A 14079-nucleotide genomic window follows, 5' to 3' on the forward strand; every position below is an offset into this window, starting at 1 on the left:
TGCATTCTCTGCTGCCCCCCCCCATAGATTCCCAGGACACCACCTTGCTCTTAAAGATGAGGGAAAGTAGAATCTACCTTTAGCCCGCTTCGGGTGCTGTTGATGAAACACTTCCCACTTCAGCGGAGGAATAACTAAAACTAGACCCTTTGTCTACCTCTCTTTAAACTGTTAGTGACCAAAAAAAAAAGTTCTGGTATAACTGGATTATTCCTTTGCTGGGTTGTGGATTCCAGACAATTTTGTGTTACTTTGCCTTATTTAGGATTGAATATTACTTTCAGTCATATGATACCATTGAATCCAAATCAAAAACAAATTCTAATAAGTTAAATTTATTGAGCTGGAGTCCCTTCAGGCATCCATTTTTGTGTCATGTTTTGGGCAATGGCCATTTTTTCTCACCAGTCCACAGATCTGTAGTTCCAGGTATCTTGCCAGCATACAAAGCTGCTTGCTCCCATCTCCACCTCTTCATGGACTCTGATGTATTACTGACACAAAGTGGTGATTTAGGCTCCTTCTTAGAGCAGTATAATACAGAAAGTCATGTCACAGACTTGTAGCATAATATACTACCAACTATAATGTTCAGTAGTTTGTGTTCTGGATTGGGATGAGCTGTGTCTCTTCAACCCAAATTTGTGTCTGATATACTCAATATATGTGTAATTTGGGAACTTCAGAGACCTTAAGTATTTCTTCCTTTAACATTTTTCTCCCAAGCATTGGTTTCTTCACTTTAAAGATCCTTCTATTTTTCTGTCATGTAAGGAACTACTAATCTTTCATGGGAATGAAGTGACACTTAGGTTTTGGATAAATGTCATCTCATTTATTGGTATTTGGACTTTTGGCCTACAGTTATGCTGGTCAAGAATTATCCTTTGTAAGGCGCTGGTTTCAATTCAATAGTCTATGGGTAGTTAACCTAAAGCAGGTGCAAAAGGAGAAATCTAGTATACTTAAGCTTATGCTTTACGTAAGCATTCAAAATGCAAAACTTGTTTTTTTTCCTTTTCATCCTCTGCCTGTGGCAATCTTATGGATATAGTCAGCATCCAGACTTCCGTAAACATTTCATGTAGTATTCAAAGGGGATATATTTACAATCCCAAATGTTATATAAAAAAATCATTACTTTGTTGTAGGCAAGAAGTAGGATAGTGGTTTTATGTATTCCAAATTGATTTTAGACTTTTGATTTGAGTAATGAGCTTTGCATATATTAGTGTGATTAACTACACTGCTAAGTATTCCATTGTAACTTCAAACATCCACCACTGTTGTCAGCTGTGTTGTTCCATATTTGCTAAGCCAAACTTGCTCTGCTTTGCTCTAAGTCAGAGACAAGGTGGGCCATTCCATTTTGTGGTCATGGGAACCCAAGGGAGGGATAATTGTCACTGGTAGCTAAGATGAAGAATGGAGATCCTTGGGTAGGAAAAAAGCTATGGTAGAGGGAGATGAGGAAAGGAAATTCAAGAAGGCCCCCTTCCCTCAGTTCGGCTGACACTTTACATATTGCCTACAAGGCTGAAAGGTGGCCTATCTTTTATCACAGAGGATCCTGAAATATTCTACTGTCCATGTAGTGTGCATACAACATTACTGAAAACCAGCTCTCTCTCAGGTGGAGGGTGGCAGTTAGCCAATACAGAGCATTTACACAGTGGCATAGCGAAATTTTGGCCAGGGTAAAACTAGTCTTAGTACAAGCATAATGGACTTTTTAATGGCAGTTCACAACAGACTGGGTCTCTCTTTAAGGATGTGTCAGAACGACCAGCATAGCAAACCAAATGATATTTATCTACCTCCATAAGGATGAAGGGATGAATCAATCTTGTCAGGGTTGAACTTGTCATTCCAAGGCTGTAGGTATCCCACATCTGATAATTATACTACTAAACTATCCCAGAATCCTAGCCGGCATCTGTCATGGTCTTAGACAATGAAACCGTATTTTGGAGTCATTTGTCATTTCAGGCCATAAGGGCGCTTTTCATCTGTGGCAAATTGTACTTGTAACCCCTGCAGCAGTTCTCAGTCTGGTGCCTCATTAATGGAATGACTTGTTCACTTGGGTCCTAGGCTAGTAAAGCTTTTCTTTTCCTTTTTTTGACTATATGGAGTTGCAGTATCAACTCCAATTAGGATTAAAAGAGCTCTTGCATTCTGAGATGTTATTTTCCCCCTCCCCTTTTCTAGTTGTAACTGTCTCAGAAGCAGTCCTGTTTGCTGAATGTTTTATTCTTAGTTTTAGGCCAGTGATAGTTTCCGTTTTTAAACATAAAAAGTGACTATATGCATAAGTATTCAGAGAACTGCACAAAAAGGAACAATGCATGTATGAATAGTATAAGTGGCATCACTCTGGCAGTATTCATTGTTCTTTTTGTTGAAGTTTAAAACTGGAAAACATTTAGCCTCAAAAAAGTCTTACTCCCTGATCTAAGCAGCTTTTGATCGTGTTCAAGTTGGTGGAGGGGGCTTCATTTTTTAGAGTTATTAAAAAGGAGAACCATTTTTTTTTTTTTTAGTTACAGTGCTATAATAATGCACTTTAGAAAAGTCTTCTTAGTTTTTAATTATTCATGTTGGATAGCTTGCTTTTAAAAGTACAAACTGTTTTTTAGATTTAGTGATCCCGGCCATCAAGGACATGGAGTGGCAAGAGCAAATTGTTAGGTTTTGTTTTTGTTTTAGCTTTTGTTTTAATTTGATATTCCTTCTGTGGAATGGGTCAAGTTTCTACATATCCTGATATTCACAGGGCCTCTGTGAAAGATTTAATGTGCATCAAAAGCATATTGATCATGTAGTATTTGCCACTAGCCTTGCATTAGAAGGTGAGTAGGCATGGGATATTTTTATGAAAAGTCTTTCAGATTATTTTCTGAATATTCCACCACCAATCTCTCCAAGCAAGCCATTTTTAGGAGAGGTGTGGAGGACTGAACTTTCTAGCTAAAATAGGTTGGAAGGTTGGAGATGGGCAGTCTGGAATTTCTACCATGGTTTGCTCTCCTAGACAGTGCTTAGAAGTTTTGTCTTTGATCTCGACCTTTGCCTGGTAGATGCGTGCAACTCTGACATAATTGCTGAAAGGGAAAAAAATCTGTCACTTTTCTCCCTGCTCCATCTCCTGCTTGATGGGAGAGTTCAAGTCTCTGTGGGTTCTAATAGACATGCTTGTTCACATTCTAATTAGAATGCAAGGAGCAGACTTGATTAATCAAGTCTCCTTTGCATTTGAAATAGAATGCTCCAGCGTTGCCTCATTGTCACATGTAGTACTAGTGGTGGTTGTGTGGCAGCATTCCTGCCTGCCACATGTGAGATCTGGGTTCAAGTCCCAGCTGAGGTGACTTGGGGTGAGTGAGCTAACAATAAGCAAAATTGTCTCCCACCCCCGGGCTTAGTTGGCTAACCTTGTATTGCTTGTAACCTAGTCGCATTCCCCGCTCCCTCTATTGTTAGTCCCTCGCTCGGGTGCTTTGTATTTCCATCCCAGCTTTGTCATCTTTTTACTGGATTCCCCATCCAAAACATCTACTAATAAAAGTCCTCACACATTTCAAAATGGCCATGGGGGTGCTTTAGCTGAACCTCAAGTGAGCTTTAGATAAAGCATTCTACAGCCATTTTGAAACACATGTGATGGTGAGCCAGTTTAATTAGAGCGCCTGTCCAGGAACTGTTCTAATTAATCACCCCTGAGCATGTGTATAGAAAGCCCATAGTTTTACCCCTCTACCAGGCTTGCTTTGGTCAGTACTGCCAGTGCTGCTGCTGCTTCTGGACGTTTCTACTGCAACTCTGAGGGGTCTCTGTATGTTAGCTGTAAAACCAACCAGTGCCCTCTTAATTTCATTCCATAATTCCTTGGGAAAGGCATTACCAGCGAAACAGGTTCCTAAGCTGTCATTTCTTAGTGAATTCGGGAAGTTGACCTTGCACTGATGTACAGTTCACATTTAGAAGTTTATAGTCATAAAAACTCTTTTATTATAAATATCAATTTTCCCATTTGCTGGTCAAGTTTTAACTTTTCCCTTCCAAAATCCTAGTTTGGAGTAGCCATTAGCTTTTATAATACAGCCAAGCACCTTCAGTGTATTGAAACTTTAGCCCAGCAGTTCTAAAAAGGTGTTTAGTGAGTGGTAAAGCCTGGAGGGGGTGACTGCATGAGGAAGAATTTAATGTGATTACTGGTTATAAGAGCCTGTTTTATCATTACATTCTCAAATTTAACTTTACATTGAAGTGTTTACAAAGGGCAAGGATTCTCAGCCAGGGTGCTGTAAGACCTTTCTAAGGACACTAACCAATACTAGCATTGTTAGGTGTGCAAACACCTATACACAATTCACAAGATAAACCCAGAGATTTCAGATGGGAATCCATAGCATCAAAGAAGTTCTGACCTGTCATGATCTTTCTGAGTTCTTTGTAACAGAAGAATTGTTCTTTTATTCTTCCACAGTCAAAAACCAGCTGAAAACTAAGAGCTGGGCACTTTCTGGGAGGTGCCTCAAGTCCTAAAAGGTTGAGAAACACTGACATCAAGTACTTGTTTAAACTTTGTTTGGCCTTTGTTGGTGACATCTAATGAAACCTGCGTATATTGAAATGTAAAACAGAAGAAAACTTTTCTCCCTTTTTGAGTAATTTCTGTACGCTGAAAAATCAGCGCTGAGAGCTGGTCAAGCAATAAAAGTTTTAGGTAACTTTAAAATGAATCTTCTGCAGCTTTTTGTCCCTGAGGCTTTCCATTTTTTTAAATACTTGCAGTTCTGAAAAACAAGTATAGTGGAGCAAATCCTATCCAACTCGCATTTTGCCATTATGGACTGAAATTCTAGAAAATATTGTTAGTATATCAAGACTATAAATGTCACTGGAGTAAATTGGAGGGGAGAAAACTAGCATCAAATATAAACAGGGAAAGGAAACAGTTTTTAGAAGGGATTTTTTCCTAATGTAGGAATATTCCACCTGCCTGCATTACATTTCTATGCATAATTTCCCTAAGTAAAATCTTTTTAGAACTATTCACCATAGTGGTTCTCCTATAGATTTGGTACTGTAATTTATAACTTTTTAAATGCATTTTTAGTTGCTATGGAGAGGGAGTCATTTATATTCTATTTTCTTGAAAAAAGTATTTTGCATTTTATATCTGGTATTCTTCCCACCTGATCATTCCATTTTGTTTACTCTGACTGTCATAGCCTATCCGTCATAGTTTTACATCAATGCTTTGTATCATTCTTAGTAATAATCTGGAATAGCTATGTCATTATCTTTAGCAGTCTGTTGGCTGTAACTGTGATATGCTCCATTAACACATTATCTTTGTTCACAATCATAGAGAAGGAGAAATGTCAGCACATTTGTAAGGTTACCTTTGAAAGATGTCTTAAACCTTTAGGGTGTTCTGAGCACTGCTAAATACGAAATGTTGTTGAAGCTGTCTAGCATTATTACTTGGCCAGAATTATGTTAAAGGAAAAGTGCTGTGTGGTTAAAAACAAGTGTTCCAGTGCAGAGAGTTTCAGCTCCTTAAAATAGTCCATAGTACATATACCTTCAAGGGTTAGTTATTGAGTCTTTTAAGAAAAGCTGCTATGATATTTTTAAGTCGGGCATTGAATAAATAAACATACTCAGAATCAAAGTACCTAACTCCCCAAAGAGCAGTTCTTTGGTGTATTGTATCTGTTGCCATCTCAGTATTTCTACAGTTGTCAGTGGTTCAGACTTCTTGGAATACTGACTTTTTTTTTTTTTTTTTTTTAAAGGTAGTGCCACAATAATATGAGGGAGCTGCACTTCAGGGAGTAACAAAAGCAGGAAACTTTGAAGTAAATTTCAGGGTAAAAGTCCATGTGTGTAAAGAACAAAAGATGTATAATTGTAGCTTTGTTTTTACTATTCCTTTTACCCAGGGCTAAGATTTCAAAATTGGAAACTACTGCCCATTTCCTATGATTCCAGGCATAAAACAGAAGAATGAATACCTTTTTAATTGCACATTCTCATTGGGGGCTCATGGGTACCAGCTAACGGAGTGTTTGACCTTCTTGAAAATAGCAGCGGAAGATAAAAGGACAGTTTCTATTAAAACAGTGCTGTGTTTGGATGATAAAATGATTTTAAATTATATCAGGGAGCTACTTTTCATAGTCTACTTTTTCCTCTTCTTTGAAATGTGGAATGAGCTTCCAATGAAAAATGAATTTTGTTAATAGATGCTTTGCTCTTGCAGTATCTCTTCGCAAAGATCCCAAGGAGCTGTTCAGAACTGAATTAAAAAGTATTAGGTGCTTTCTCATTCTACTTTTCTGAAGTCTTTCGTTCTTTTTGCTTTCTAGTTCCAATTTCTTAGCACAACTTATTGGATAATTCTGGTGAGGCGTACAAGGCAGGAGTGTCAAAGATGTTGCCTATGGGCAAGATCTTGCCTGTAGAGCCTTGTGCTGGCCTCATGCAGGGCCAATCTGGGACACACCCTGCCCCCCGCATGCTGGATCCAGTGCCCACTTCTGGACACTGGAAGTGTCCAGGGAAGTGCCCTCTCTGGCTGGTCAAGGACAAGAACCATACATACATCACCTGGTCCAGCACTCTAGGAGCCATATTGCACATGGCAACTGCATCAGACCAACTAAAGCAGGCACTGTGGACAGTGGATCTCATATGCAGGGAGTGGGGGAGATGGGTGTGCTCAGTCTTGGCTGTGGGGCTGGCCCTGGGCCATTTGTCTGGCTCACAGGGCCAGGTGAGTTGGATACCCCTGAAACGAGGGAAGAGAGTCTAAGGAAAAGGACAAGGAGGTGAAAAATGCTAAAGACAGAAAAAAGTCTCTAGAGGACTTGGCAGAATAAGCAGAAACTGCTGCATAGGTAGGAGGCAGAACAACAATATATGAGATCACAAGGTACAAAATCAAATGCAAAATCAGTACAAAACAAAGATGGGAAATGGGGTAATCAAGTGAAGTCTCCAAGAACATCATGCAAAATATTTCAGTGGCACATAGAATCTGTCCCAAAACAAACTTGAAAAATCTAACCATCAAGAATAAAGAAGTAGATCTGAAGACTTGAGGAGCCAAAATGCAGCCTGAGATTAATGTAGTCTCAAGGCATTTTTACCATAATTTCCTCCTTCCTCCCACTCCAACCATTTCTTCACAATAGTAGCTACAATGCAAGTATACATCTTAACAGTCTTTACATCTTTACCTTGGCATAGTCCTTCCTAAAACAGTGGCTTCATTGGAAAACTTTTGCCAGCTATTGTCAACAGTTGGATGCTCTTGAATAAGTAATTCATCTATAAGTGCATTTTCTAGCTCGATTTCATTTTACAGTGTTTTAGATATTACTTTACTAAATCACTAAAAAAACAAGTTTAGAAATACAAAAGTAAGATTGGATTGGGATACCTCAGCATATAGAAGCTTCAGTTCAATATTGAGTAACCCTTTTACTCTGCCAAATTGGTTTATATTATGAAGAATCTGTTTCTATCCAAATGTCAGTAGAATGGATTTGGGTGGTTTAGATACTTAATTGCAGTTAAATTGAACTAATTTGCAAGGAGGGGATTTAATGGTGCCTAAGTGCTTAAAAATTAGTCAGCATGCTAGCTGTTTGTAAATCAGTTCAACTATATAAAACGTGCTTAGGGCAAGTGTAATTTCTACCATTTATGGAGCTATCTTACCTTCCTGGCTTTCTTTCTGGAACTCATGTTTTTCAGAACTACCAAGTGTCTGCATTTTCCACTGCAGGTAAGTAACTATCTGCAGTATTGAGAAATTGTATAAGCACCCTGCTCTTTAGGAGTGCTACATTACATTAGTAGCAATTTGACTTTTAAAGGATCTCAACAATATGAAATCTAATCAGTCTTTAAAAAAAAAAGTTAGATGTAGTTTCAGATGCTATACCTGCCCTTTAATCCTTGAGCTAATTTTGTGCTTTTATGGTCAGAGTTTCCTGTTTAAAAATGTTTTTCCTTCCTTTTTTGATGTTCAAAGATTCTTTAGAAAAACAAGAAAAAATTGGTTCTATAAATCACAGTGAAGATGAATATACTCAAAATGGTACTGAATGGACAAAAGTGACAAAAATAAAGACTTTTGTTGAATCGCTGTGATCTGGGAGGCTCCAAAATCTGGGACTATATCTCAGCATCCCAGCCTTTGGAGAAAACTGAAGCAAAAATCCTGGATTGGCAGGAACCTGCATGCATGTGCAGCTCCTGAGTCGGGGTGGGGTGTGCATGCTTTCCTGGGAGCGATGGGGTCAGGGCTGTGCATGCACGTGCTTGTGTGTGTGTGTGAACGTGTGTGCACACTCGTGTGTGCTGTGCTGTCCCACCTGGCCTCCTTCTAAGAGTCATGGGTTACACGTGTGCTAGCCATCCCCACTTCCAATCCCAGATTGCTCTCAAATTGTTACAGTCACCTTATTTACAACTGTCCTTCAGGTATTTGAAAACCGTATCCCCATTTCCCCCTTGGTCTTCTCTCTTCCAGACAAAATACCTCTAATTCCTTCAGTCTTCCACTGTTAATCATACTTTCCAAGCCTCTTTGCATGTTTTGTCACTCCCTGGACTCTTGCCAATCTGTCCACATCCTTCTTGAAGTGTGGAGCCCCAAACTGGACATAGTACTCCAGGTAAGGCTTCACCAGTGTTGAATGAAGCAGAAGATTCACTTCCCTTTATTTACAAGTGGGGACTTTGCAGCTGTGAGGGCTTGATTGTGGACAGAGGGATTGCTTGATAGAGCCTTTGGTTGCGTGGCCTTTGTCTCAGTAACCTCCTCTATTGAAAAGGCTGCACCTTTGCCCAATTGGTCCCTCTCTCAGAAGTTGAGTGGGAGAAGGCTTCCTGAGTCAGGGCCACAGAAAATCAGGGGCAGTCAGGGACCAAAAGGCCAGGATCTCAAGATTTGGAAGGACTCATGGTTTCCCGTTTCCTCTTCTAGGAGACATGCCTGGGCTGGCTTTGGGGGGGCATTCAGATACATAGACAAAGCCAGAGAGGTCCTGAGCACATTCTGTGAGATCTGTGACACTGTTAACTTGTAATGCTGACTTCAAATACTCATTGTGATCCTTGTAATGCAAGACATTACACTATAGTTTGCAGTTTGAGGCAACTGTAACACTTCTGACATGGTGTTCAGACTGACAAATCTAGTATATGTGCAGTGATCCCTGTAAATAGCTCTTATTTCTGGCTGAGGGGGGTATGCATGTGTGTGTTTTTAAATTCAAAGATATTCAGGAGCTCTGCCTCTCACTTAGATCCTGTGCCCATTGAAAATATGGGTGGGTTTGTGGTATGTTATACTATTTCAGTTGAGAATGGGTGTTATCACGGTGATTTTAGTGTTCAGTCTGCAACTGATTAACTGCCAAACAAAGAGTTTTCCTTGAACCGGTTATTCACAAGAGAAAAGCAAAAGGTGTGTATTGAGTACTATCCAGGCTCTTCTGTGTCTTTGTTTCTTATTTCATATACAAGTGTATTTATTTTCATGTGGGTTCAGTTGAGCAAAGAGCTGTAGCAGTATTGCAACCAGTATAGTGCTACTGGTCGGTTTTAGTATAAACATTGTTCTTAAACTTGATACCCTAAGGAGGAAAAAGATTCAGAATTAGGGCTGTCCACAACAATTTTTGCAGATAAAAATCTGTTGTAAAATACGTTACTTTAAAAAGCCCCCAGATATAAATATCTCTAAACACAAATCTTGACGAAATCTGAATGAATTGGGGTTAAGATATTTTTTGCCTTTCCCTTCCTACAAGAAGAAAGGTGTATTTTAATATTTAATGTATGGGTTTGGACATTAGGTAGGAGACCTAGGTTCTGTATGTTGTTTTGTCACAGACTTCTTATGTGACCATAGGCAAATCCCTTGCATCTTCTGAGCTTCTGTTTCCTAGTCTCTGTATAATGTTTTTTTACCTTACCCTGCCAGAGAATTGTGAATCTAAAGAGTTGTAGAGTGCACTGAGATATAATACTCAGCGATGTAGGGACACAGCTAGGTGCCTGGGGTAAAGAAGCGGCAGCAACTTGCATTTGCTGCTGTGAATGTGGCAGCCTTTTTTTTCCGTCGCATGATTCCCCCCCTCCCCCAAAAGGGGCAACTGCCCACAGTACCAGTTTATCACCCTCCCCTAGTTATGCCATTGATAATATTTTCTACTGGTAGGTGTTGCATATTTGGGTTAGGGTAGAGTTTTTACAGAGACTTCAGCTTGGGTTTATGTATGTAATTAGTCCATTTAATTAATTGGAGCTACTTGTCTTTTTACGGTTAAGCATGTGCTTAAGTCTTTTTGGGACTGGTGTTTAATATAGATGTTAACACAGATATAAGACCTTATTGAAGTTAGAGAAGGGAAATGACAGATTACAGATAATCCTTTGAAGTTTAAATAAATCCTTACCAATATAGGATAATTTCTTGCCCGTGCGTGGTATTTGCACAATAAATATCATTCCACTTTTTAAACACACTGACTTTTCCCTTCAAACAACTCTGCTGAAATAAGGTAGAAGGTATAAAAATGAATCCACCATTCATGCAGAAGAACAAAACCAGTCCTAGACCTATTCTGCCAAATGAGCTTGTGTTTAGTCTCCTTAAAATCATTAGGTTGATTCAAGTTGTTATTCATCTTTGTCTATGTTTTACAGAATCATACCCAATAACAGGTATCATTTTTTTAAGCTGCAGCTTCGATATCCATTTATATCTTTTGCAAACCATTTATTTTTTCCTCTAAGAAACAGCATGTCTTTGATGTGGCCATGTACTCTATGCTGGCAGTAGGTTTAAAATCCAGCCGTTTACTATCAAACTGTAAAATTAAGCTAAATCTTAATGATGTTTTCCAGAAGAGGTAAATAGTCTCCCCTTAACACTTTGCTAGGATACCAGCTGCAGATAAGAATGAGCTTCCATATTTAATAAATTCTATTAACAGCACACACACACCCGTGTCACATTATAGGTGAACAGGCCCTAATTAAAAGCACACACCATCTGCTGGTGTGTGGCAGCAGGGTGGCACTCCATAACCATCCTGGGTCCTGTGATTAAAATGTATTATTTATGAGGAGCTCATGTAGAAATGTGTCATTAGGTTCATGGAAGCTGTGTTAAGAGCTAGTTAGCACCATCTAATGGCATGGCAGGGAAGCAGGTGGTTAATCTTTATTATTTTCCCTCCAAAGAATCTCCTGTTCATTATTAATAGAGTTGTCTTTTCATTTTGGCTTTTTTACAATTATCAAATTTCAGATTCTAAAACTTGCATTATGTCTGTATAGAATATTGTAAAGTAACTGTTCAAAATATACCATTTTCTTTTTCTGTTCAACATGTTAGTGTTTCATACTTTGTACAGTAAACAGTATGGATATGAGGCATCTGGTATGGTGATAGGAAAGAATCGTGTGAAATTACAAAAATAGTTGACTAGGATTACCAAGTGTACTTCTTGTAACCAAACCTGTAAGAAAGGCATTTAGTAGTTAGTTAGAAGTGTCTTTACATTTTAATACTGAATTCTGTTGAGAGATTCACTGTGCCCCTTGCAAAGATTAAGTATTTAGTTTTTAAGTAGGGTAAAAGACTCAGAAAAAACCCAGGCATTTTATCTGATGCTTCCTGAAGGTGGAAGCTCTTTGTCTCACCTGTTCATGGAAATAAGGACATTGTATGTGGAGTAGAAAGTAAAATGTATATTTAGAAAAACAACCCCCCTTTTTCAATATCTGATTTATCAACCCACCTTTGCAGGCTGGCAAAAAATTGAGAATAGCCACTAACCTGAAACTTACTCACTGGTTAGCGTTGTGCCTGATGACCTTTGGGATGCTAGGAATAAGAATCCTGTGCACTGCTGCAAATTGATCTTGTAGATGATATTTTGCTTATCTGTTTTTCTTGTCCTGTTCTTGAACTTTGCAGTATCTAGAGCTATCATCCAGCAGTAGTAGTTTTGCTGTGCTGCTTCAAGTTTGTTCTTAATGCTGCTAAGTAGTAGTGTGTCTTAACAGCAATAACAGGAGGCCCGATAATGATTAGTATTCTCTTGTGGACCGTCTTATCGGTGAAAGGAGAGCTGTGTGTAAAAAAAAAAAATATATATTAACCAGGGAGAATATAATACTGCTTAACAGCACTATGTGTATTGAGACCTGTCTGGGTAGTTTTACCTGGTGAAGTATAAATGACATGGAGGCCTTTCTGTACGTCTCTTGGAATTACTATCGACTCTGTTTCCAGCTTTAAAGCTACCATTTTCTTTTCCACCCAGGGTGTGAAAAGGATTTTATTTTTAGTCTGTTTGTGGTTCCTTTATATGTCACCTATGTGTAGTCATACTTTCCAATCCTGGTAGGCTCAGATATAAATTTGTGGTGGTGGTCTTGTGTCATGTTAGATGCAATGTACACGTGAAGTCAATTAAAATATGAAGTGGAAAATGTTCCTACACTGAGCGCTAGTAAAGTGACTTCTGCAGTTAAAGACCCAGACTCCTCTGTCTCTTGTGATGGGATAAGATTTAACCTGAACAGAAAGAGAGAATATATATATATATAATATATATATATTTTAAAATTGAAACAGATAAACATGTAAGTAATTGTATCCTCCAAAACTGTTCAATTATTAATACATTTATGGACACAATCTCTCTCTCTCTTTTAAAAATGTTTAGAACATATGCCATCAGAAGAATAAGAGATGCCTTCAGAGAAAACAAACATATAGAGGATTCAGCGGAAATACAAAAACTAGTGAATAAAGCAAAAGAAAACCTAGATATTATTCATCGGCAGGTAAGCATGCTTTAGCTCATCAATTTTAGCTAAGAACTGTAAAATCCTGTTTAGGGTGTTACTCCATGCTGGTTTACAGCTGGGAGAAATGCATCCTTCTTGCTGCTTTTGCACACAAATGAAAAGTCTGTGTATGAGCAACCATTAGAGGGGAGTACCTAGTTCCCCTGTGTACTTAGGGAAGTTTTAGGCACGAGTCCCATTAGAAGTAATAAGCTTTACTATCAAGAATCTTACATGTCATTTCCCTAACTCCCTTCATGTCCATCGTCTTTCTCTTTGTCATACTTGTTCTGTTCTTCAGTCATTTATTTGCTGCTGGAGCATGTTCTTTTGTTTTCTGTTCTCACATACTGTATCTTGGCCTTTATCCATTAATGGAGCATTAATAGGGTCAAATTATGACCTTAGCGCCATCCTCATGATGGAACCAAAGGGGCAGCTGTAAGTGTAAAAGCTGGAGGACAGTTAAGAGAAGTTAAGCAGCAACCAGAGTATCTCTGAATTTTGTTGAAAGAAAGTGACATCTTTAATAATATTTCCCACCCCTGTTGTTGGCTGTTTAAGTCTACCAAATCACTAATTCAGATGATGTGGATTTAATGTGCAGAAATTGCACAGTGGCAAACAATAGGAAATATATTGAGTATTTAACTTTCCTGAGGTATGAACTCCCATGACACGGGTGAGCAAAATACAGCCCATGTGCCATATCTCCCCCACCAATTGATTGTGTCCCATGGGCAGGCAGTGCAGATGGCAGTTCCAGCCTCACTCACCTGCTGGCCTGGCACTGCACAACAGGCCCTTGGCAAGCCATGCTTGGGCACTGGTGGGTTCAGCTCTGGCCTCTACTAACACCACAGGGGCTGCTGAGCAGAACTCTGCCAGACTCTGTGCAGCAGGCCCTGGGCAAACTGCACTCAGGCCCTGGTGCCCCTGCTTGGCCTCAGCTGGCAGTGCCCCCCACCTGCCTGTGGTTTGGAGATGACAGAAGCCACCCAGGGTGCTAGAATCATGGAGCAGGCACACTGCGCCTGTGCCTCGAGGCAGCAGAGCTTCCCTGGCACCTCCTGGCAGGTAAAGCCCTAGCCCTGGCCCTACCTCCTACATTGCCCCATGCAGCGCTGCGAGCCAGCCCAGCCAGTTCAGTTTTTGTCCCATCTTCCCAGGTGAGGCTGACCGCAG

General features: G+C 39.4%; 1 protein-coding gene across 4 annotated transcripts in view; it reads left to right on the top strand.

The window, feature by feature from the left end:
• LYRM4 (LYR motif containing 4) overlaps positions 1-14079 on the top strand; it is a 126726-nt gene that overhangs the window by 23510 nt on the left and 89137 nt on the right. For all 4 annotated transcript variants that reach the window (XM_090039343.1, XM_090039345.1, XM_090039346.1 and 1 more), the window contains exon 2: positions 12771-12891. In XM_090039343.1, the coding sequence (XP_089895469.1) occupies positions 12771-12891 (121 nt within the window). The remainder of the gene's footprint in view (positions 1-12770; positions 12892-14079) is intronic.

This window comes from Crocodylus siamensis, chromosome 3 (assembly GCF_052110815.1).
Source record: "Crocodylus siamensis isolate JL-2025a chromosome 3, ASM5211081v1, whole genome shotgun sequence".
Classification (NCBI taxonomy): Eukaryota; Metazoa; Chordata; order Crocodylia; family Crocodylidae; genus Crocodylus; species Crocodylus siamensis.